The following is a 26,326-nucleotide window of genomic DNA, read 5'->3' on the forward strand; positions in this document are numbered from 1 at the left end:
ATTAATGCTTCAAATTGATGACTTTTATCAGAATTTTAAAGTTCCTTTTCGGTTGCCAAGGAGAGAGTGGAGTAATTAAAGGGAATGTCTGTAAAAGATCAATAGAACCTCTTGCTCTTAAGTTTATTATTTGTCCAGAAAAGCATAGTCTTTCTGAGGCAAAATGTTTAAGAAAGCTTACCAAGATGCGAACATAAAATCTAGACTGATATTACAATAGTGGAAGTGATGAATTTTGGCGGTATCATTATTTGAAATGAGATATTAAAATAAAGGCTGTAACATTACAGTATCCATTGGTGATCCAAGTGTGGATAAAGAACAGGAGGCTCCTGTGATTAACCACCACAGGTAAACAAGTGGAGGAATAGGAGTGATAGGATAGATGCAATGGGCTGAATGGGATGAGAAAATAAAATATGATGTTGTTTGGATTGTGCTGGTTGGCTGCCACATTGGCAAAAGTCATTTCTTACAAGCACCTTGCTTCATAAACTATCTTGTTCCATTCTCTTTCATACTGAAGTGCCTATGTTTGGTGAGTGACTGAGTGACCATCCTCTCAACTTAATTTTTTTTTAATCCAGTGATGATTCTTTATGATAGATTATGAATCTGATAACTAAATCAAGTTAGTGAAATCCTTAATGGGATCCACAGAGAGATCAGTCAACAAATATTCTGTCTCTTAAATCTAGAAAATCCAAGCAGATAGTGTGATCCCAAATGGAGAACAAAGAAGCAACTGACATGGGCACTGCGGTAGTTGTGTTTAACATTGACTAAACGTCAGCAACAATTTAAGACAATCACAACACTAACTTCTCTTTAATTTGCTTTGCCAGAAAATGCAGTAATCACATGCACACACATCCTATGACCAGGCAAACAGCAACTATTTGTGTAATTTTAATAACCTAGTTGTTGTCTTAAAACATATGCTTTGCCAGATTCAAGCTTTCAAAAGAGGGGTCAAAATTGTTTTCTAGAAAACGATTTGTAAAATATGACTTTCTTAATGTAGGCTTCCATCGAATTTTTTGAAATGTCAACAGCATCAAAACAGTGTAACACTTGACTGCTATTTTTTTTCAATTGTAAGATATGAAGGGTAAATAGAAATAGTTTTGGGAAAGATGTTGTTTCTTACTAAACTATCACAACATCCCCCAATTTTAATGTATAAATAAGAAATATCCTTTGGGCAATCAGTTACTCAATTACAGAGTTATTAGTGACTTGATCCACTGTCTAATCTGTTTCTTCTGGTCAGCACCTGACTCTTAAAATGCACAAAATTTACTTTCTGTTTTGGTTTCTAATGCCAAGAATCTAGAATAAGAAATCAGAAATCATTCAGATAGATCACTCATAATCTCAAAATTTATACATCAGTCCTGGGCTGTTAAAAGAAATTAAAGGTATCAGAGTACTTTAAAAAACAGTATCTATTCAGTAGGTTCCAAATACTGTGCTCTAGTATTGGTTAACACATTCTTTGGCAAAAGGCCAAATTACCTCAGCCTGTTTTACTTGACACTATTTTGTTCAATACAATAAATGGCTGGAGTTTGTGGGAGCAACATCCCAAAGAATAAGTACTCTAAACACGAGAAAGTCTACATGTGTTGGAAATCCAAACCAACACACAGGAACACAAAATGCTGTAAGAACTCAGCAGGTCAGGCAGCATCTATGGAAATGAATAAACAGTCAATGTTTTGGGCCGAGACCCTTCATCAGGACTATTTTTCCAGACATAAAGAGTAAAATATAGGCTAGAGTGGATATCAGACTGCTGGGAAACAATGCTAGAGAGGGAGTAATGGGGGAAAAAGAAATGGTGGATGAACTTGATAAGTATTTTGCGTCAGTCTTCCCTGTGGAAAACATCAGCAGTGTGCCAGAAATTCGTGAGTGTCAGGGGCAGCAATGAGCATAGTTGCTATTACTACAGAGAAAGAGCTTGAGAAGCCAAAAGGTCTGAAATAATTCATTTGAACCAAATGGACTATACCCCAGGGTTCTGAGAGGTAACTGAAGAGATTGTAGAGGTATTAGTAGTGATCTTTCAAGAATCACTAGATTCTGGAATGGTTTTGGAGAACTGGAAAATTGCAAATGTCACTCCACTTTTTAAGAAGGGAGCGAGAAGCAAAAGACAGGAAATTATAGGCCAGTTAGCCTGTCTTCAGTGGCTGAGAAGATATTAGAGTTCATTATTAAGGATGAGGTTTTTATTAACGACCTGGATGTGGGGGTAGAATGGTGGGTTGGCAAGTTTGCAGACGATAGAAAGGTTGGTGGTGTTGTAGATAGTGTAGAGGATTGTCAAAGATTGCAGAGAGACATTGATAGGATGCAGAAGTGGGCTGAGAAGTGGCAGATGGAGTTCAACCTGGAGAAGTGTGAGGTGGTACACTTTGAAAGGACAAACTCCAAGGCAGAGTACAAAGTAAATGGCAGGATACTTGGTAGTGTGGAGGAGCAGAGGGATCTCGGGGTACATGTCCACAGATCCCTGAAAGTTGCCTCACAGGCGGATAGGGCAGTTAAGAAAGCTTATGGGGTGTTAGCTTTCATAAATCGAGGGATAGAGTTTAAGAGTTGCGATGTAATGATGCAGCTCTATAAAACTCTGGTTAGGCCACACTTGGAGTATTGTGTCCGGTTCTGGTCACCTCACTATAGGAAGGATGTGGAAGCATTGGAAAGGGTACAGAGGAGATTTACCAGGATGCTGCCTGGTTTAGAAAGTATGCATTATGATCAGAGATTAAGGGAGCTAGGGCTTTACTCTTTGGAGAGAAGGAGGTTGAGAGGAGACATAGAGGTGTACAAGATAATAAGAGGAATAGATAGAGTGGATAGCCAGCACCTCTTCCCCAGGGCACCACTGCTCAATACAAGAGGACATGGCTTTAAGATAAGGGGTGGGAAGTTCAAGGGGGATATTAGAGGAAGGTTTTTTACTCAGAGAGTGGTTGGTGCGTGGAATGCACTGCCTGAGTCAGTGGTGGAGGCAGATACACTAGTGAAGTTTAAGAGACTACTAGACGGGTATATGGAGGAATCTAAGGTGGGGGCTTATATGGGAGGCAGAGTTTGAGGGTCGGCACAACATTATGGGCCGAAGGGCCTGTACTGTGCGGTACTATTCTATGTTCTATGGTACATGGAGGCAAATGATATAATAGGCCAAAGTCAGCATGGTTTCTTTAAGGGAAATCTTGCCTGATAAATCTGTTGGATAGACAAAGTAGAGTCAGTGAATATTGCTCACTTGGATTTTCTGAAGATTTTTGATAAGGTGCCTCACATGAGGCTGCCAAACAAAATAAAAGCCTATGGTATTACTAGCATGGATAGAAGATTAGCTGACTGGCAGGAAGCAAAGAATAAAGGGGGCCTTTTCTGGTTGGCTGCTGGTGGCTAGTGGTGTTCTGCAGATGTCTGTGTTGGGACCACTTCTTTTCACATTATATGTCAAGGATTTGGATGACGAAATTGTGGCCAAGTTTGTGAACGGTATGAAAATAGATGGAGGGGTAGGTAGTGTTGAGGAAGCAGGGAGTCTGCAGAAAGGTCATAAGCAGCATTTAAATGCTCTGGGCCTGTACTCATTGGAGTTTAGAGAATGAGGGATCTCATTGAATCCTATTGGATTGAGAAAGGCCTAGATGGAGTGGCCATGGAGAGGATGTTTCCTATGGTGGTGGAGTCCAGGACCAGAGGGCACAGCCTCATATTGAAAGACATCTATTTAGAATGGAGATGAGGAAACATTTCTTTAGCCAAAGTGTGGTGAATCTGTGGAATTTGTTGCCGCAGATGGCTGTATCATTGTAGGCTGGGTCATTGGGTATATTTTAAATGGAGATTGATAGGCTCTTGATTAGTAACAGCGTCAAAGGTTACAGGGAAAAGGGCAAGAGAATGGGTTGAGAGGGATAATAACTTACCCATGATAAAAAGGTGGAGCAGGTTCAAAGGGGCGAATGGTCTAATTCTGCTCCATGTCTAATGGTCTGACTACAATTTACTATGATTTTCTACTAGTAAGTAAATCTTACTAGCATGATTTTCAGGGTGAAAAATAAAAATAAAGTAGAGCACAGTAAGAGGATAATCAACTCCATTTATCCCAGCGAAGTTCGAGAGATAAACAGCTGAAGATGAAAGCTGAAATGAACAGATTAATGCCAATTGCATTCACTGCACAGCAGACTATTTTCCATGTTAATAGAAGAGCAACTCATTCAATTCTTAGCTTGTCTAATCCCAGAGAACATTTAACTGGAACAAAATCAAGGGTTATTTCTTTTTAGGTCAGAGGGCAGAGGATCCTGCAGTGAGTGATTCACTGTCACTAACCATCTTCCTACTTCCTCTCCAACAATATTCAAGCAATCCAACACAAAGCAGTCATTTGAGAAGTAGACCATACAGAACCTTCAAAAAAACATTTCCTTCATGTGCAGCCCTTTGTATACAGGGAGTACTATTTCCAGGAGTAACCACAGCTTGCCAAGCCCAAACACGGGTTACCAGCTAGACACCAAGTCACCGCAATCGTAAACTGTTTCAGCTGCCAGGAACAACAGGCTACAGGACAGCTTCTTTCAACAAACCAATAGACTTATAAATTCACGTTTGTACATTACGACAGTTATAATGCAAAGATTTTTAATCTGTCACATTGTGGAACTGATGTAATTAGAGCAGGTGCATGGAAACACATTCAGCATCACCCACACTCCATATCCCTTTAACAAAGCTAGGTCAAATTATGGAATCCCTATCAATTGTGGAAATAACTTCAGTATATGGACTTAAGTGTTCACGATGGCAAATGATCACCACCTTTGCAAGCTTATGTAGTGACAAAAATGTAGGCCTTGCTGCCAGTGGCATTTCCTTGAAATTAATAGAACATGATTCAATTCCATACATTTTACGTATATTATCTTCTGTATGCAACATGTTGTGAATGGTGGTCTATATTCAGCTAATTATTTCTTTTAAGCACAATAAAGCCAATTATGCTGATTATCTACTTATTATTCAGAATCTAAAAGATAATTCTATTGAATTGATTTTAATTATCAGGGGTACTGATTTGTGACAATTAGCAAACTAAAAAACTTTTTGTTTATTAGTTCCCTCAAAAACTAACTTGCTAAAACATCCTTTAAAGTAGTAATAATTATATGATCATTGAGTAATAGCAAACACTGAAGTCAAACAACTTCTTAAGCCTCTCTGCAGCTACTCCTGTTGTTTTGCTCTTTAGTTTTTATATCACGCCATGCTCCTTGTGGTGAAGTAATGCACGTCCCAATGCACAAAAACAAGTCTTCTCTTTGTACTGTAATAATGAACCTGCAAAGGCTCAAGTTAATCAACCTTTGCTTACAGCATTACTAATTGGGGCATAAATGTTTATCGTTTGTAGATTCCAAAAATGAAATGGCACATTTCATGAAAAAGAACAGATGGACACAAGTTATAAAGCAGATTGTAAGAATTTATCAGAAACATACACACATTTCACTACAAAAACAGAAACTCGCTTCAATCATAAGCAAATTCATAGAAAACACACTGACCTAATTGGACTTTAAGTAACAGTTTCCTAGATGTGAATTATGGAAACCTCTGCTACATCTGTATTAGGAACATGTGCAGATAAATACTGTGTGTACTTTCATTCTTTTGAAGATACAGAAACAGACATTAAAAATAAATACATTATAATTTTCATTGTAATTAAATGATCCTCAAGATAAAGGTTCTGGTAATATGGAGAAAAACAAGAACGGGAGAATACTTTGTATTTTTTAAAAGTGAATGTAAACATGATTTCAATATGCAACTAATTATTTTTAAAGAAGCATATTTTAAACAAATATATATGTTTGATAGCTTCAAAGTACTTAAATAGTTGACAAGAAATTGAAGGGGGAGCATTTGCTAACAATACAATATTTTCATTAAAAAAGCTATTTCACAGGACTATCAATTCCCCTGTGCAATGGTTACAACAATTAAATGTGATATTTTCATATCTGGTGTATGGATGAAATCGTCCAATGCTCTTTTTATTAGAGAGAAATGAGGCTGGAGATGTATCACAGAATTGTATCTCTGCTGTTCCTTTACCACATAGTGTCGGATCCGGCATCTTTAAAACCTACAAACAGAAAAGGAACATATTATAATGTGAAGTCGACTAATGTCTTAAATTAATTCAGTCAATATTGCTCCAGAAACCTATTCTTTACCCCAATCATTAGAGGCCTGCAGAGAGAAGATATACGGATTTGTTTACTTACCCATTTCTTTGGCTGATGGCTTAAATTGTTTCATCAATTTCAGTAACTGGAGTTTACAACAACTGAATGAATGGCTTAGGTACAAACCATCTTCTGGGGAATATCATATATTTGCAGGTAAGATTATTAATCTACAATTAAATAGGAATTCAGTGCAAAACATAAACTTCTGCCTGCCAATCAGGCAGCATCTGTGGTGGGGAATGGACAATCTGCGTATCAGGTTCAGACCCTGCACCTGAGCTGAATTTAGTAGAGGTGGAAGTAGAAGTAGAAATTTAGTTTAAATCTATTGTTCTTTGAGCTTATTTATTACAGGTCCACAGTTACAAAATTTGCAATATAGTTTGTTAATTATGCACTCACTAAAACGCTCAAGGCACTTGTAGATCTTGACCTTTCAAGAGCAGCTAAAGAGGCCATATTTATCTTTTGTTTAAAAAAAACTATGGTGGATGGAATAACAGAACCATTAATAAGTGGACACTGTTTCCATCATAAATCAAATGGAAGTAAAGTCTGGGCAAAGGGTTTGGCTGTAGGGCCGTTGATTCTGCAGATGCTGGAAATCTTGATGTAGGAGGAACTCAGTAAGCCAGGGTACATCTATGGAGGGCAATAAGCAGTTGACATTTCGGGATGAGACCCTTCATCAGCTGTAATATTACCTGACATATTTCTAAATTAGTACTAAATTTAGTTAATATTAAGCTAACATTTAGTTGGTGTATTTTCTTCTGTTTATGTGCAAGTATAAAGCAGAGTCTTTCCATGATGTAATCATGCTCTTTAAAGTAACAGAAAAAAAATTGTATTATCATGGGAAACGTGTGTCCTTTTGCTTTGGTGACCATGGTGCTCAAGCAATTTTTTTTAGTAAAAATACCAGAAAACTCAGCACAATCCTGTTAATGATGATACTTTGAGCAAAACGAAGAAGAGGACAAATAAAAATTTAGAACAAGACAGTCCTATCACACATACCCGGAATACTTGTAAGGTTATTTCTATGCTGTCTAATTGTTCGTAGACATAACCTTTAGATAATTATGCCTGAGACTTTTGGAATTTACCAAAGTTATGAGCTTCATATTGGTATTTAATGGTTTAATCCAAGGTCTATACCACTTCAAACAAAAAAATTGGGTAGGTAGCAGAGGATGATCAAAACCGGTAAGCAAGCCTTAATTATGGAAATGAATCTGCTAAGAAGACAGGTAAGATTGTTGCATGTGGATTACGAATTTGGAGAAACTCATTTATTCAATTAATCTAGATAGGATGGTCAAGAAGAAACAATTAAATTTTAATACCATTTCTAAAGAGGAATGATTCTGGATAAATTATTAACATGCAGGTTACCAGGCAAATGAGAGATGAATACAAACTTCTATTGCACAACTGTACTTTGGATGAGCATTGCCTTTCCTACACCCATCCTTTCAAAGCTATCCATTCCTGGGTAACAATACAGTCAAAAAAGTGAACAAATTCCATTATACTTCATTAATGGCTGGAATATTCAACAACAATTTATATTTCTACGGGAATTTTAGTGCTGAAAAGAAAGTGCCTGGAATTTCTTGGAAGGATAGTCAGACAAACATGGAAAGAGCCAAGAGGAATTGAAGGCACAATACTTGAAATATTAAGTTCAAAATGATAAGTAGCAAAATAAGTTTTGTGAAAGATATACAAGGAGATGAAGCAGTATAATGGTCCAATGCCTAGATGGAAGAATGCAGAGCATAAATGATTCATTGAAGGGGAAGGGAACAGAGCTAGAAGAATACAAAATAATCCAGGGGCTGAAGGCTAGAAACAAATTGAAAGATGAGGGTACAGTTTGGAAAATAAGGATTAGGAATTGACAAAAAAGGAGCCAGATCAAACATATTCAGGACAGGAGAATGGAATGGATTGTATATGTGCAACATGATTTTAAATCAGCAGATGCACTGAGTAAATGGGAAGGCATAAAATATTAGAAGGCAGATTGTTTTTGTATTTGAAATCTGAACCTTGGATCTAAACAGTATAATCAGTCTGGGTCAACCTTAGCACATTTAATTATGTACCTCAAAAAACACCTTGCTGGAGACCATTGCCCCATCCTGACCCTGAGATCACAGCACTGGGGCCCATTTGACAGAGGTCTCACAAGCCACTGTGTATATGATTCCCACCTCTTTGAGGCCCACACACCCCAGTGTCAGAAAGCAAACGAAGGCAGTCTAGATATATGTAAAATTGAAAAGAGGTATTAGAGCATAGTGTGATTGTCAATGCCAAATGCTGCAGTAAGGAAATGAAAAAAAATAATTGTGCATTAGCAGAAGCTTATGACTTTTATGATTCTTACGAAATTCATGACTTCCATCACAGTCTTTTCAATAACAAGATATGGAAAAAACCCAAGTGGAGAAATGTAAAATTGAATTTCTATAAAGGAGGGCAGGGAGATGACAAGAGATTCTAAGAAGATTAGGAAGATTAGAGATTGGAAAGAGATTGCAAGGATGGGGTAGATTTTTATAAAATGGAGATGGTGATGTTAGATTTGTAAGGAATGGTGTTTTGGGACATGACATTTGGATATTTCAGCACTTGAAAATGAACAGCTTGTATTGTAACACACATCAAAGTTGCTGGTGAACGCAGCAGGCCAAGCAGCATCTGTAGGAAGAGGTGCAGCCGGCGTTTCAGGCCGAGACCCTTCGTCAGGACTAACTGAAGGAAGAGGCTAACTGTCTCTTCCTTCAGTTAGTCCTGACGAAGGGTCTCGGCCTGAAACGTCGACTGCACCTCTTCCTACAGATGCTGCTTGGCCTGCTGCGTTCACCAGCAACTTTGATGTGTGTTGCTTGAATTTCCAGCATCTGCAGAATTCCTGTTGTTTTAGCTTGTATTGTATTAGCGTGAGGCTTGAGAGGCACTTTTCATGAAGTTGGAGTTTGGAGAGGCCATAAAGGGAAACCAATGATAAACTAGAGGTTATGATAATTTGGCGCAGGTTTTGATTCAATTTCATCACCAAGTAATGTGTTAAAATCATTGTTTTGCCATGTACAGTTATCTTCAGAGACACCACGTCTCAACTTTCTCATGCATTATACCTTTTCAGCCATTTTTTCCGCAGGTGTGCTGCAGAATTCAATTTGCTGGCTGGTCTTTGATGGATCACTAATACTTAGTTTTCCAAGAAGGTGACAATTTATAGCCTCAGCTAACTTATGATTGGCAGATGCAAGTTCTGCTGTTGTGAATGGTTGGGCAATAGGGTAGTAGGTTTGTTGCCGACCCCACTGCAGCGATACCAGGAGCTCCTCGAGGAATCTGAGAAGGATAATAAAAATGGATTACTCGATGCAGAACTAACCTATATAATTTGAACACTTTAAATAGCTGTAATGTTTATATAAGTGATCAACACTTAGTGAATCAGAATTTCTGGTACAAAAAATATATCTTAGAACTGATCTTCTTGGGTCACAAAAATGCCCAAAGATTACAGTTGTTATAACTATAATCAACCACATCAATCTTCAGTGATCTGGCACACTGCTAAACTAGAACCAAATGTTTATTTTAATAACTTGGTATCATTTCTACAACAAACATTACAAGTGCTTGGAAAATACATACTGGGCAAAACAATAATAATTGAGATATAGCTGTTAAAATAAGATCAGAAAAAAGGGAGCCATGGTATTCAATCGAAACCCAGGGTTCCCAACCTTTTATATAGTCATAGTCATAGTCGTAGTTATACTTTATTGATCCCGGGGGCAATTGGTTATGCCATGGACCAATACCATTGATCAAGGGGTCCATGGACCCCAGCTTGGGAAACCCCGATATAAACAAATGTTAATCAATCATAAAATAGGAGGTACTCCTGTGATTTAAGTACCTATCAATATTAGGGCATCACTCAGTGATAATTTCTTAGTTGGTTTAAGTCAATTGCTTCCCTCTGAATGTTGGACTTATCTGTAACTGTTGACAGCTTAAGAGTTGAGAGATTATTGATCAATTGATAAAATGTGATCTGATGCTCCAGGATAAAAGCGTACCTATGAGCGTCAACCATATCCTGACGAAACTGTTCACGCTCCATGAGCAGATCCTGAATAGCACTTTGAGTTTCTCTAATTTGACGCTGTAATAATGTCCTGGAATGGGACAACTCATCAGCCATTACTCTGAGTGGGAAGATGATCAAAATAACATTTTATTCATAAAATTACAACATATTAACTCAAATTGTAAAAACTAATAAGTATTTAAGAAATAAGAACAAGTGCAAACTTTGTATCAAATGTTATGAAAATAAACTGAATTTTTTAACATGAATAAATATTTTTTGACAATAAAAATGAATGCAATTTCTTGAAAACATTGAATTGCTTGTCTAAATATTAAGGAATACAATTCAATCAGCAATCCAAAAATATACCTAGTTTTACTTACTTCAAGTATATTAACATACTGTGCACAAATTATTTTGAACCATTAAAAAATGCCAAGTTTCGTTACATGTTGTTGAATTATTACAGTGTTCTTATACACAGAAGATACTGTATAGAAATAAGCTACATGCCCCAATTAGTCCAAGTTGATAGTTACACACTACTTGAACCTCTCATCCTTCATCACTAAATGGTGGTAGCATTTATCAACTTCCACTTAAAAGCATCTATGTTATTTGTTTCAATATTCCATGTACTCTTAATGAAGGAAATTTATTCTAAATTTCCATTTAAGTTCTTGATATTTATTTTATGTTATCGGTTTTACTTCTGCTCCTTCCCAACAGAAAAAATACACTCTCTAATTCTTCTGTTTAGTGACCCCCTCAGCCTCCTTTGTTCAAGAGAAATGAGACCTGAACATTTTCACCCTGCAGAATTCCATGAATTAGGAAGAGGTTCCTGACACTTAGAACAGAGATGCAGAGAAATTACTTTAGTCAGATGGTAAATCTGTGGAATTTGTTGCCACAAGTGGCTGTGGAGTCCAAGTCATTGGGTGTATTTAAGGCAGAGATAGATAAGTTCTTGATTAGCCATGGCATCAAAGGGTATGGGGAGAAACCAGGGGAGTGGGGATGACTGGAAGAATTGGATCAGCCCATGATCACCAAAGACTCTCGCAAATATCTATAGATATACATTCGAGAGCATTTCACTGAACATCTATAGAAATTTGTATTCATAGCCAGGTATGGAAGCTCCAATGCACAGGACTGAAAGAGGCTTCAGAAGGTTTGCAGACTCAACCAGCTCCATTATGGGCACAACTCTTTCCACAACCAAGGATGTCGTCAAGAGCCATCGACCATTAAGGACCCTCACTATGCAGGTTATGGCCTCTAATCAGTACTACTATCAGGGAGGTGGTATAGGAGCCTGAAGGCCAACATTCAATTATTCAGAAAATGCTCATCTTACTCTGCTATCAGATTTCTGAATATTCCATGAACATTATCTCATTATTCAGAATCAGAATCAGGTTTATTATCACTGGCATGTGACGTGAAATGTGTTAACTTAGCAGCAGCAGTTCAATGCAATACATCTAATCTAGCAGAGAGAGAAAAAATAAATACATAAATAAATAATAAACAAGTAAATCAATTATGTATATTGAATAGATTATTAAAAAATGTGCAAAACCAGAAATACTGTGTATTAAAAAAGTGAGGTAGTGTCCAAAGCTTCAAAGTCCATTCAGGAATCGGATGGCAGAGGGGAAGAAGCTGTTCCTGAATCGCTGAGTGTGTGCCTTCAGGCTTCTGTACCTCCTACCTGATGGTAACAGTGAGAAAAGAACATGGCCTGGGCGCTGGGGGTCTTTAATAATGGACGCTGCCTTTCTGAGACACCGCTTCCTAAAGATGTCCTGGGTACTTTGTAGACTAGTACCAGGATGGAGCTGACTAGATTTACAAGCTTCTGCAGCTTCTTTCGGTCCTGTGCAGTAGACCCTCCATACCAGACAGTGATGCAGCCTGTCAGAATGTTCTCCATGGTACAACTATAGAAGCTTTTGAGTGTATTTGTTGATATGCCAAATCGCTTTAAACTCGTAATAAAGTATAGCCACTGTCTTGCCTTCTTTATAACTACAGCAGTGTGTTGGGACCAGGTTAGATTCTCAGAGATCTTGATACCCAGGAACTTGAAGCTGCTCACTCACTCCACTTCTGATCCCTCTATGAGGATTGGTATGTGTTCCTTCATCCTACCCTTCCTGAAGTCCACAATCAGTTCTTTTGTCTTACTGATGTTGAGTGCCAGGTTGTTGCTGCGGCACCACTCCACCAGTTAGCATATCTCACTCCTGTGTGCCCTCTTGTCATCACTTGAGATTCTACCAACAATGGTCAGCAAATTTGTAGATGGTATTTGAGCTATGCCTAGCCACACAGTCATGTGTACACAGAGAGTAGAGCAGTGGGCTAAGAACACACCCCTGAGGTGTGCCAGTGTTGATCGTCAGCGAGGAGGATATGTTATCATCAATCTGCACAGACTGTGGTCTTCCGGTTAGGAAGTCGAGGATCCAATTACAGAGGGAGGTACAGAGGCCCAGGTTCTGCAACTTCTCAATCAGGATAGTGGGAATTATAGTATTAAGTGTTGAGCTATAGTCGATGAACAGCATCCTGACGTAGGTATTTGTGTTGTCTAGGTGGTCTAAAGCCGGGTGAAGAGCCATGGAGATTGCATCTGCCGTTGACCTATTGTGACGATAGGCAAATTGCAATGGGTCCAGGTCCTTGCTGAGGCAGGAGATCAGTCTAGTCATAACTCTCAAAGCATTTCAGCACTGTCGATGTGAGTGCTACCGGGCGATAATCGTTAAGGCGGCTCACATTATTCTTCTTTGGCACTGGTATAATTGTTGCCTTTTTGAAGTAAGTGAGAACCTCTGCCCGTAGCAGTGAGAAGTTGAAAATGTCCTCGAATACTCCCGCTAGTTGGTTGGCACAGGTTTTCAGAGCCTCACCAGGTACTCCATCGGGACCTTCTGCCGTGCGGGGGTTCACTCTCTTTAAAGATAGTCTAATATCGGCCTCTGAGACAGAGATCACAGAGTCATCAGGTGCAGCAGGAAACTTCACAGCTGTAGTTGTGTTTTCCCTTTCAAAGTGTGCATAGAAGGCATTGAGTTCATCTGGTAATGAAGCATCGCCGCCATTCATACTATTGGGTTTCACTTTGTAGGAAGTAATGTCTTGCTGTCCCTGCCAGAGTTGCCGTACATTTGATATCACCTCCAACCTCGTTCAAAATTGTCCACTTGCCCTTGAAATAGCCCTCCGCAGATCATACCTGGTTTTCTGGTACAGACCTGGGTTGCTAGACTTGAATGCCACAGATCTAGCTTTCAGCAGACGACGTACCTCCTGGTTCATCCACGGCTTTTGGTTTCGGAATGTACTTTGTAGGCATACACTCATCCATACAGTCCCAGAATACAGTCCAGTCCACCGATTCAAAGCAGTCCTGTAGGCGCTCCTGTGCTTCCCTTGTCCAAACCTTCTTGGTCCTCACTACTGGTGCTGCAGTCTTCAGTCTCTGCCTATGCTCAGGGAGTAGAAGCACAGCTAGGTGATCAGACTTCCCGAAGTGAGGGTATGGAATAGCACGGTAGGCATTCTTGATGGTGGCGTAACAATGGTCCAGTGTGTTGTTTCCTCTGGTATTATAAGTGATCTGTTGATGGTAATTGCTTAGTGATTTTTTCCAGACTGGCCTTGTTAAAATCTCCTAAAATGATGGTGAAGGCTTTAGGGTGCACTGTTTCGTACTAATCTGTACTATTTATTTGGTAATTTATAGTAATTTTATGTCTTTGAAATGTACTTCTGCTGCTAAGCAACAAAATTTACATAATATAAGAGAGTGATAATAAACCTGACTGATTTTATATCCCTTTTATAAAATTGTAAAAAGTATTTCAATTGTGTTTTAATAATGGTTTAGAATAACTTGACTTTCTTCAGTTCAGTTCCTCTAGAAATCAACTGCAGTGTCAGATTTGCCTTTGTTTTGGTCCCATTAAATTCCACTCTGAGATCCATTTCCAAGCAATACGTGGTCTCCTTATTTTTCCTCACTAAAATCTAATAGCACAAATACATCTATATTCAAATTCATTTTCAATTTATGAGCACAATTTATTAATGCTTACTTGTAACTGCAGTCCACTTCAGGACTGACTACTGCACCTAATTTTACACCAAATACAAATCTGCCTTTGATTCAAGCAGCTGAATGGTCAATATAAATTATGGAAAGCAGTCACAGCAGTAAATTATATGAAACTGTATTTCCCACTTTTTGCTTAATCACCCGTTTTTTTCCCTTGCCAGAATAGTCTTTTTAACGGAACACAAGCAGATATGTGTTGTACTTTTTATACACAGTAAATATAAAAAGAAAATTAAAAAGCACAGGATAAGATGTTAATATCCCTCGTGCCAATGGGTCGTGAGCATTTGCTTGAGACTGCCTTGATGTTGGGAGTGGCATAGGGTTGACATGCACGGGTTTTCGAGTGGGCACCCTCCTTCCTTGATGTTTCATCGATTAGCCCACTAAATCTCCAGAGGGCTCGACGATGACTTTTTGGCATCCCAAAGTCACCCCTCCCCCGCCCCGCCCCATCCGTTGTGTCTTCCCACTCGCTAATGCTATCTGGGAGCCCAGATTGATCTGAAGCTAGTGACTGCTTCTTTCCATCGCCTCTGATGGTTTGCCACAGAGTCTGATCATGGATCCCTAGCTCCATAATCAAGTTGACGGTGGCTGTGGCTATAACTCCCCTACAACCCACTTCCAAAGGACAAACTTTTTCCAGGCCTTTCACTGAACTTCAGCTGCTAGATCTGCATACCTTAGCCCCTTGCACTCACTGAATGCTCCCACAGAACTGTGAGTTCCACAATGTAGACGATCTGTAATGAATTGGACTAGATAACCAAGTCTGGCCTGACGTTGATGGTAGCAATTTCTGGTGGAAAGGTAAGTTGTTTATTGACATCCACCAGTGTTCTCCAGTCACGGGCTATGTTCAACTGTCCTGTTTCTGGTTTAGTTGATCTTTTCACTCCCTCCCGGCCGAAGGCTGCTGGTGTCAGAGCGTTAGTCATTCTAAGGGGCAAGGGGTTGGTTGCTATCCTCTTGGTGTCAATTGTAGCTGCCAGAATCTTCAAGACCTTGCTGTGATGCCACGTGTGAGGCTGGTTTTGTAGCTTGCTAAGATATACTTGAGGGTTGCTGGAATTGGGCACAGGACACAAGTTGGGTCCTCACCATATCACTGGGGGAGGTTTTTTTTTGTGAGGGAAGCTCATCATGTGTAGCCCTAATGAGAAAGCTAAGTCGGTTTGCTTCCATCTCTCATTTGTCCTTCCAGCTGATATTCCTCCTCAATACTTTCCCACCGCATCCATTGCCCCTGCTTAGCCAGGGAGACTATAAGACATAGGAGCAGAATTAGGCCATTTGGCCCATCGAATCATTCAATCATGGCTGATTCTTTTATCCCCCTCCTCAGCTCCACTCCCCAGCCTTCTCCCTGTAATCTTTGCTGATAAGACCACAGGACACAGCCTTTGCACTTCTGACTGACTCTTCTTGTCACCGTACTTCCTCGACAATCATCTTCCTTTGCTCTGGAGTTATGGCCTTGTGCTAGGTGGATCCACTTGCTGCCAGACCAAAGCCACCCCTGCCCTGTTGGACTTGCCCCACAATGTCTCTATGCCTAAGGGCTGCCACTGCTTGCTGCACTGCATCAGCTGGGGTCTACTTCCACCCAGTTGATAAGATCCATGCAGTGTTACTGATGGTCTTGTCATGAGAGTCTTTGTAGCTGCATCTTCGAACACTTGAATTCCTCTGTAAGGCCAGTGAAAGGTAGTTCAAGGACTCCTTTATGATGTAAAATAAATTAGCAGTTTAAATACAGGAATTTCCTTTGAATAATAAGTTAAATGCTTGTGAATAATAAAAGCTGATTGTGGACTTCAGGAAGTGTAAGATGAAGGCACACATACCAATCCTCACAGAGGGATCAGAAGTGGAGAGAGTGAGCATCTTCAAGTTCCTGGGTGTCAAGATCTCTGAGGATCTAACCTGGTCCCAACATATCGATGTAGTCATAAAGAAGGCAAGACAGCGGCTATACTTATTAGGAGTTTGAAGAGATTTGGCATGTCAACAAATACACTCAAAAACTGCTATAGTTGTACCTTGGAGAGGATTCTGACAGGCTGCATCACTGTCTGGTATGGAGGGGCTACTGCACAGGACTGAAAGAAACTGCAGAAGGTTGTAAATCTAGTCAGCTCCATCTTGGGCACTAGCCTACAAAGTACCAGGACATCTTTAAGGAGCAGTGTCTCAGAAAGGCAGCACCCATTATCAAGAACCTCCAGCACCCAGGACATGCCCTTTTCTCACTGTTACCATCAGGTAGGAGATACAGAAGCCTGAAGGCACACACTCAGCGATTCAGGAACAGCTTCTTCCCCTCTGCTATCCGATCCCTAAGTGGACATTGAAGCTGTGGACACTACCTCACTTTTTTTTTAATATACTGTATTTCTGTTTTTGCACGTTTTAAAAATTTATTCCATATATGTAATTGATTTACTTGTTTATTTGTTATGTTTATTTTATTTATTATTATTATTTTTCTCTCTCTGCTATATTATGTATTGCATTGAACTTCTGCTGCTAAGTTAACAAAGTTCACGTCACATGCCGGTGATAATAAACCTGATTCTGATTCTGAATCAGTTGCTGCACCAACACAACCAAGATTTGGAAGTAAATGATGCAGTTGGGACTACATAGCATCTTCAGTGTCACTAATCAGAAAAGAATTTCTAGGCACAGAGGTGGAAGTGGCAAGAGGAATTAGAAAATGTGGAGGTAAAACTACATTGCTGATTTTAGACAATGTTAGAAAATAATGTTGTAGGCTGGTAACCTGCTGGCCAGAAACTTGCTGCGCCACACATCGCACTGTATGGTCATCCTCTCCAGCTGCTCAGAGAGCTGAGCCAGGTTTTGACTCAGAGCTTCATTCTCCAGGATCAGCTGATTTTTTTCACGAGCCATGCGCTCAAAATGATACTGAAGATCATCGCCAACAGACGCCACAAGCAATTTTTTCAGCTCACGATTCACCTAGAATAGAAAAAAATATATAGAGAGAACTGCAAAGATTTTACGTACTCGTCATCCTCCAGGGTCGATTACATTGATTTCAATCAACCTGTTGTTCCCCCAGACCCCAAACCATATAACACAGAACTTTCTGTGTACTTCTAACAATTTGCTTCAATTTTCTGCTCAGAGAAAATTGACAGGCTTGAAAGATTCATACAAATCCAAACCTAGAGAAGGTAAAAATTATGTTATCTCACCTCAGTCTGTACTCGGATTTGATTAGCAAGCCCTTCCTTATCCTGAAGGAGTTTTCTTTCTGAACATTGAGATTTTTCAATGGCAACTTTAAGTTCAGTCACCTCTCTCTTGAGTTCAATAGTATTTTCTAATTGATTTGACAATTCACCTTTATAGGAACCTGCAGAATCAGTTAGCTTTATGCTCTTTGCAGGAAGATCATGAATTACAGCAGCTTTGGGCACCAAAATCCTCATGGCTTCTACTTCAATTGCTTGGCTTGGTTGAATTTTCCCAAGCTGAAGAATACCAGGCTTAGTTCGTAAAGGATGATGTTCTTTTTTATTTATTCCTGATGTATTTTCCATTGGTTTGGCTGGTTCCTCTGTTTCCATTCCATCTCCAGGTCCACGGATGGATCGTACAATAGGAACTAAAATATTAAGTGAAGGAACTTTAATATCGTTGCATATAAAATGAATATATTAAAAAGTGGTAATAAAGTATCATTGCAGCTATATAGGACCCTGGTCAGACCCCATTTGGAGTACTGTGCTCAGTTCTGGTCGCCTCACTACAGGAAGGATGTGGAAGCCATAGAAAGGGTGCAGAGGAGATTTACAAGGGTGTTGCCTGGATTGGGGGGTATGCCTTATGAAAACAGGTTGAGTGAACTTGGCCTTTTCTCCTTGGAGTGGAGGAGGATGAGAGGTGACCTGATAGAGGTGTATGAGATGATGAGAGGCATTGATTGTGTGGATAGTCGGAGGCTTTTTCCCAGGGCTGAAATGGTTGCCACAAGAGGACAAAGGTTTAAGGTGCTGAGGAGTAGGTACAGAGGAGATGTCAGGGGTAAGTTTTTTTTTTACACAGAGAGTGGTGAGTGCGTGGAATGGGCTGCCAGCAATGGTGGTGGAGGCGGATACGATAGGGTCTTTTAAGAGACTTTTGGATAGGTACATGGAGCTTAGAAAAATAGAGGGCTATGGGTAAGCCTAGTAATTTCTAAGGTAGGGACATGTTCGGCACAACTTTGTGGGCTGAAGGGCCTGTATTGTGCTGTAGGTTTTCTATGTTTCTATATTTCTATTATTTGAACATAATCATCTGTAAACTGTGGCAACATTCAATATAGGCATCAAATTATAAGCATTAGATTTGAACTACTGCTTTAAAACCATGACCCAGTAACATTCTTCACTGGTACAAATATATCTATATGTACACAAAGCCCATGACTATATCCCTATATTTACTTTTTTCCTGGATAATTATAAACTTATTGTTTAACTAGGCCAATCTCTATGGGTTTTCAAGATGGCTTGTTACCCAGACAATACTTTTTTTGTTTGCTTCAGTTTTACAATAACTAGAAGATGGCTTCTATACCACACGTTCACTACTAAATAAGACTGATTACTGCGTTAATAATGATAATAACAATAATTCAGTATATTCTGCATCTGAATCATAAGGCCCAGCTAAACAAAATTTCTATGTCCTACAAGATACTGCACCTTCGAAGTATTTTGTTGATTTATTTTTGATGAATATGCAGTATTCTTTATGTATGTGCAATGCTAAATACAATGATGCGCTTTTTCACCTTTTTCTATCTGAAAAATCAGAGTATTTTTTGAAACACTAGTTTTAAACAATTATTATGCTTAAACCAGATTTATGGTAGATTGGAATCACAATGCAAGTCTTACTTCATAAGAAAGAATTGTCTATACCTCAGGCCTCTAATATCAATGGAATTTTTTTAAAATTAAAAAGCAAATCTTAGTTACTTTTGGGGTTAGCAACTGAGGCAACAGATTCAATAAACAGGGGTGACAAGATATGTCTAAGTAATATTTTTTGAACTTTAATTATGGTCTGATGAAAATCTTAGTCCATAGTCTTCTGACTCAATAAGTACTGAGCCAAAGCAAACACATGGCAGAAGACTATTTGAAAAAGAAATCATGGGTTTCTGAATATTCTTATCCTATCTTGTGTGAAACAGTTCTGATCCAGTTTGTCACTACATTTAAAGAAGCTTTGCTCCACAAGATTACATATCATGTTATAATGTAAACTGTATTAAAAAGTAGATTGTGCTTCTAATACAAAATAAATGAAGACCAGGAGATGAAAATATGGATATCGTGGACTAAATATGTACATATTTCAGGCCTAATTCAGTGCTACAATTTATTACACAAATAAGTGAACTAAACAGATTTGGAAAAAAAATTCAAAATCAAGTAATTATTAAAATACCTTTATTGTCCATTTTGACATCTGTTGTCATATTTTCAAAACTGTATTGGATTTTAATTTGTCATAACTTTTCATCTGGGAAAAGAATGAGAATTAATTACCACACTGCCAGATGAACACAAACCAAGTTATTTAGTAAATCATTGTACATAATCAAAATGTACTGCAACTACATAGCAGGAAATAAATAGAACTATTGTACGTACCAGATGGACAATAAAAATTAATGCAGAGAAATTCAAGGTACAAAATTCTGGTTAGAAAACTAAGGAAGAAATATTCACCAGATGTTCATCTTTAAAAGGATCAATAGTTCTATTACACAAATCTTATATAACAGAAAATTGAAAACATAAGTGTATACAGTTGAAAAAGTAAATGCACCACCAGGCCATAAATTATTAAAAATAAAATTACATTTCAAGTCACAGAGGCTCAGCTAGTCAATGTGTTGGCTCACATCTCCTGTTGTCTTACTTCGAGTTCTGGCGCTGTCTGTGCACAACTTTTACATTCACTCTATGACAGCAAGCCATTCCTCCCACGTGTCAAAGAGAAGCAGGTTCCATGAGAGTTGTGATCTGCAGGCAGATGACATGAACATGGGGAGGACCGAATAATTACACACTTGTGGGTTGCCACAGACATGGAAATAGGCCAACGTTATGATTCTACGACTAACTACATAGAAAACTAGTTAAATCATAGTTAGAATATGACTCATATTGTGTCACACTACTATCGGAAGGATTTTCAGCTCATTAGAAAATAGTTCATTTCACTATCAAGAATAAGGTTCTTTGGGTATGAAGAAAAACTAAAAAAATTGGCCCATTCCCTTGGGGTGGCCAAATGGATCTTTTTCCAAATTATGTTTCGTTTTCCAGCATCTGTAGATTTTCTCCTTTGTGTTTTGATTAAGTAACTTAGAAAGAACTATTTCAATTGTATAGCAGGATTTTAGTTATTACCAAAAGGAGGGAGGTTTAGAAATATTTTAACAAAAACTATTGCTCAGAAAAGATCGTCCTTTCAGGTTGCAGATACAAAACTTAAAGAGTATTTAGAAAGGAAGAAAATAAAGATTTGAAAAATAGGTCATAATAGTTTCTTTCAGAAAGCTGTAGTTAAAGTAATGGACCAAATAGAGGTAAATTATGCTAGAGCTTATGATTATCTAGAACTTTATTTTCTTCTAAAGTAAGAGGCAGAAACAATTCAACTAATAGAAGAAGAATGTAAACACAGATGACAAAATCCACTGGGGCTGACTGTATGAACCTTCAGACTTTGTGGGAGGCTGGAGAGGAAACTGCAGATACTTGCTTCATTATTAGCGACTGGCTCATGAAGATCCTGAAGACTAGAAAGTGGCTTTTGCTATTTTGTTCTTTAAGAAGGGGAACAATGACAAAACAAGGGACTAGAGGCCAGTCAGCCTGACTTTAGTGGTGAGGGGATTACTAGACAGAATTCTGACAGACATGATCTACAGCATTTGGATAGGCAGATCCTGATTAGGAGTCATTATACATTGGAAGTCACAATTAACAAACCTTTTAGAATCTTTTGAAGAAGTAACAATAGAGGAGTAGGAGTAGGAGTAGGCCATTTGGCCATTCGGCCCTTTGAGCCAGCACCGCCATTCACTGTGATCATGGCTGATCATCCACAATCAGTACCCCGTTCCTGCCTTCTCCCCATATCCCTTGGCTCCACCATCTTTAAGAGCTCTATCTAACTCTTTCTTGAGAGAAAGAGAATTGGCCTCCACTGCCTTCTGAGGCAGAGCATTCCACAGTAACGAAAAAGATAGATAACAGTAGGACACTGGACGTTGTCTATTTGGACTTTAGCAAGATATTTGACAAAATCCGGCATGGTTTTGGAAGGCAAGGTCTTATGGAATAAAGGGAGAGCTAGTAAGCTGAATTCAAAATTGGCTCGGAGATGGGAAGGAAAGTGTGGTTGAAGGTTTGTCATGGAATGGAGGCTGATGATGTGTGCATGCACCGCGCGTGCATGCAGCCTGTTACAGTTGCTCCGTAGTTTCTATGACTATGATGACTGATGTGTTGTGGGGATCAGTATTGCGACCTTTGTTACTGATTATTTATATAAACGATTTGGATGCAAGCACACAAGAAAGACTTGATTAGTAAGTTTGTGAATGATACAAAATTAGATATTATTGATGGTGAAGAAGGTCATTATAGATTGGGGGGGATTTTAAGTTAGTGAAGTGGGCTGAGGAGCAGCAAATGGATTTCAAAATAGATAAGTCTGGGATAATGCATTTTGGAAAGTTGAACAAGCGTAGGATTTACACTGAATTTTAGGGCACTATAGAGTGTAATGGAACACAAGAATACAAATGCATAGTTCATTGAAGGTGGCATCACAGGTGGACAGGGTGGTAATAAAGGCATTTAGCATGCTGGTCTTCATCAGTCAGGGCAGTGTAGGAGTAGGGACATTATGCTGCAGTTGTGCAAGTCATTGGTGAGGTCACACGGATTACAGTTTACAGCTTAGATCGCTCCACTTGGGGAAAGATGAAGTTAAAATGGAAAGGTTGCAGAAAAGATTGATGGGGATGCTGGCAAGATAAGAGACTGCAGAGTTATGGGAAAGATTGGACAAGATAAGTCTTTATTCTTTGGAATGTATAAGGATGAGGGGTGACCCTTATAGAAATGTTTAAAATGATGACAGGAGAACGGTAATTCTTTTCCCCGGCAGAGTCCAGTTCTAGGGAGAATCTGCTTAAGCTGAAAGATTGAAAGAGATCTGAGGGGCAACTGTTTCCATTGAGAGTGGTGAGTAAATGGAATCAGCTGCCAGAAGTGGCTGAGGCAGGTACAATAACAACATACAATAAGCTCTTCAGTTAAGTACATGGTGAGGCGGGTTAGAAAGATACTGAAAATTGGTAGTACCATAATCAGCATGGACTAGTTGAGCCAAAGCGGCTGAATTCGTTATCCACGCTCTACTACCCTACAACTCTACATGCATTTTGAAGCAACTGTTTACAATTAACTCCTAAAACACCATTTATCCAGTCACCTCCCTCAGCCATTCAACTAACAGAATCAGGAAACATCATTCTGTTTCTATAGGATTTCTTTAAGACTATCTTCAAACAATGACATCTTGTTATGCTATTCCACATAAATGAACGTATTTTCTTTCTCCATCCACTCTATAAAAACTCTTCAAAATTTTAAATATCTCTATTAGGTCACCCCTAGACATTTTAAAAAAGAGGAGGCCTCACCTATATACATTCTTTCTTGTCCAAATGCCCTCACAGTTCTGCACAGTCCTTGGTGTCTTACCTCCTCTTAGTACTACAGCAACAGAATGATATGCAAGTGCGATCTCTCCAAATCCTTAGGAAATTTCTCAGGATTGAGGATGACTTACCTTCATTTCAGTTCTGTGTGTAAATTATTTTAACGTGGGTTGGCCAATGTATACATCCATCACAAAGACTTGACAGAGCAAGTCTTGGTTGAACACCAGAGGTCCAGCATGACTGGAAGCCAGCTTTTCACAAAGCTCAGCACATGTGCACAATGGGTACACAATCTACACGTGCAATAAAACATACTCACTCCTTTCTCCTGTGCCCCATCCCTTGCATGTGTCCCACCCCAATTCACCCTTCCTTCATTCCCTTTCCCCAAATCAGTTCTCTCACCTCCCTCTCCTTTCACCCACTTTATTTCTGCCCGTTTCAAAGAAGGTTATACTGCAAATTTTAGGGGTCCTTTCTGCTTGCTCAGGAAGGTAGAATTCATCCTAAGTATAGAACACAAGTCCATGGTAGCTTGAAAATATTGTAATTTACCAGAGATTCTGAATCAAATTAATGAGTCCCTGGGTATGCCTATTACTCAAACCAAAGTCTGGCACAGATCTAGCATAATCCCCTACTTTTACTTCTACCCTTCTAGAAATATACCACGGTATTTGCTTTACTTTTTAATTTGTGTGACAATTTTTAGAGATTAACGCATCATTGTAGACCCATCACACCCTGGACATCACCTGTTCCAACTCCTTCCTACTGGTAGGCGCTTTAGATCACTGTATGCCAGGACAAATAGGTACAAGAACAGTTTCTTTCCGTATGCCATCAGTCTTACGAACACTTGAATTTTAGTCTATTATAAACCGAGTCCACCTGTAAATACACAGGTATACCTCATTGTATATAGTTCACGATTATTTGCACTATTGTTTTGTTTGCTTTTTGATTCTGTACAGCGAGAGCTCAGGGAAACCGGCATCAAATTCCCCATACGTGTCCACATACTTGGCGATAATAAAGGATTCTGATTCTGTATTCCATGATCCCTTTGTTCCTTCACCCACCTAGGCTTTCAAGAGTAGATATAGTAAGTGGAATATAATATTAAAAGAGAGGGTCCGCTGTGATCATATTGACTGATACTTCCCCTCTGATTTCTATGTTTCCCTGTTTTCCAGATGATAACCTTTCTTTCCTAATAAAATGTATTGTTCTCACTTCTATACACAAACTTCACTTTTCAATAATTCTCCTGTTCTACAAGTGTATTAATGTGTTCCTGAATATATATGGAAATACTAGATTACAAAGAATTATTAATAGATTGTGTCAGAGTTAAAACAGAGTCTATGCCCAATAACCTGAAACATTGATAACCTGGAAATGGAGACCCAAGAGCACTTAGAGGACCATCCAGAGAGTTCAATAAATGTCATAGGTAACAAGAAAAATAACGAAGATCATTAAACTCTTGGCCTTACTCACCAATAGTTACTGTACAGAGCTGGCAGGTTCAGTTATAGCTACACAACGCACTGACAGGCTCTAAAATTACGTATTTTTTTTATAAAGTAAGATTTTTTTAAAAACTCAGTAGACTTAAATGGAAATCTGGTCTGACTCTTACACTTCCCACAACTCACTTATAATGTTTACAAATTCTGAAGTTAGTTTGCCCTTTTAGAGAAGCGAAATCATAGACGCCCTGGGTCGAATTTACAATTAAATGCAGACAGGAATACTTAGAATACTTTACATTGTATTACGTGCAGAAAACTAATATTTATATTTCAAACAGACTTTATAACAGAAGCCTTTCCGGTTAAGTCCTCACGTACCTGAAGTGACAGCCCCGTTCCTGCGTGGACCCAGCCACCCGCCGACAGCAACAAGAAGAACTTCCGGTGACACATAAAGTAACCTATGACCTCGCCACCTCCCCTTAATAAAATTTAATTTATAAGTTTCTAAATTACGATATAACGTTATGAACAATTTTAAATAACAAAATAAAATGAAAGCAAAGTATTTTTCCCACTTGAAGAAAATAATGTGTTCGAATCAATCCGTTGCTAAGGGACGGGAAGAGACGCGAGAAATTGAAGGGATTAGAAGCGCGGGGTCGGAGGTGGCGAAGACGAAGGTGGATGGCAGAGGGGGTTTTGGAGTGGGGAGTGCTCAGTGATCATGGTGAGGGTGAGACAACTAGACGTTGTTTGTTTGCTTGTATGCCTGGTGAATTATAATGTCTCAGTAACTGACAAAAGTTGGCACGTCTCGTGATATAGGGGATAACTCTGGCCTCAAGCTGGGCTCTGGTTTACTTTAATGTGCAACAGTAGGGAGGGATTGTGTTTTTTTTTCTCTCTCTCTATCTGTCTCTGTTTTCGGTACTTTATTTAGGGTTGGTTTTCTCTTCTGGAAGTGCCGCGGGAATTTGTAATGTGCTCCTTAGATCTAGTCGACGTCAAATGCTTTCTGTCTGAATAGTGTACGGAGCCTTTATTGCAGAGAGTGTTTGTTCTCTGTTTATTTTGTGTCGCTACTTTGGCAAATAGTACTTTTAGTATAGATAACATAAACGTTGCATTGTGTAAGCGGCGGTCTTTCAGCGGTCGAGCGAGTCTTGCAGATTTCTAACATGGCAACTTTAGAGCGGGTAAATGAGCATTTATTTAACCATTTTGTGCATTATCCCCGCCAGTTTCCAACTCCGGATATGATGTTTACAGATTTGAAACAGTACGTGATTGTAGAACACACATTTGGTCTATTATCTCTTTGCTGGATCATTGCTGTAACTATTTGCTTGATTTAACATTTCTGATGTTTCCCACTGAGTAGTGTTTGGTTTTCCTAGGTTATGGTTATAGTTTTATCATTGTTATTAATGGTTCGGTTCCATTCTCTTCCAGAATTTATAAATCTCTGCAACTTGGTGTTTTTTTTTAAAAATTCTTTCTTATTGACTTTTT

At 39.0% G+C, this 26,326-nt stretch overlaps 2 protein-coding genes across 6 annotated transcripts in view; one reads left to right on the forward strand and one right to left on the reverse strand.

Moving 5' to 3' along the window:
* nme7 (NME/NM23 family member 7) overlaps nucleotides 1-26,326 on the forward strand; it is a 236,313-nt gene that overhangs the window by 58,899 nt on the left and 151,088 nt on the right. The gene's annotated exons all lie outside the window — the stretch shown is intronic.
* blzf1 (basic leucine zipper nuclear factor 1) lies at nucleotides 5,507-25,255 on the reverse strand. Of its 3 annotated transcripts, none has more exons than XM_072260402.1 (8): nucleotides 25,190-25,233; nucleotides 20,510-20,613; nucleotides 20,033-20,107; nucleotides 17,785-18,197; nucleotides 17,346-17,545; nucleotides 10,412-10,540; nucleotides 9,452-9,671; nucleotides 5,507-6,193 (listed from the first exon to the last, which is right to left on the reverse strand). In XM_072260402.1, the coding sequence occupies exons 3-8, from the start codon at nucleotides 20,061-20,063 to the stop codon at nucleotides 6,008-6,010; spliced, it is 1,179 nt and encodes a 392-aa protein (XP_072116503.1). In that variant the 5' UTR covers nucleotides 20,064-20,107; nucleotides 20,510-20,613; nucleotides 25,190-25,233; the 3' UTR covers nucleotides 5,507-6,007. The 3 variants fall into 3 exon arrangements, with proteins under 3 accessions (XP_072116503.1, XP_072116502.1, XP_072116501.1); XM_072260401.1 differs by having other exon boundaries at nucleotides 20,450-20,613; XM_072260400.1 differs by lacking the exon at nucleotides 20,510-20,613 and having other exon boundaries at nucleotides 25,190-25,255.

The sequence above is a fragment of the Mobula birostris genome, chromosome 6 (assembly GCF_030028105.1).
Source record: "Mobula birostris isolate sMobBir1 chromosome 6, sMobBir1.hap1, whole genome shotgun sequence".
Lineage (NCBI taxonomy): Eukaryota > Metazoa > Chordata > Chondrichthyes > Myliobatiformes > Myliobatidae > Mobula > Mobula birostris.

Coding starts and splice junctions, on each gene's coding strand:
- blzf1 (XM_072260400.1), bottom strand. CDS start 20,063: ATGACAACAGATGTCAAAATGGACAATAAAG. Junction 18,198..20,032: donor TGTCAAAATGGACAATAAAG/GTATTTTAATAA, acceptor TTAATATTTTAG/TTCCTATTGTACGATCCATC. Junction 10,541..17,345: donor AGCAAGTTTCTGGCCAGCAG/GTTACCAGCCTA, acceptor CTTCCCACTCAG/AGTAATGGCTGATGAGTTGT.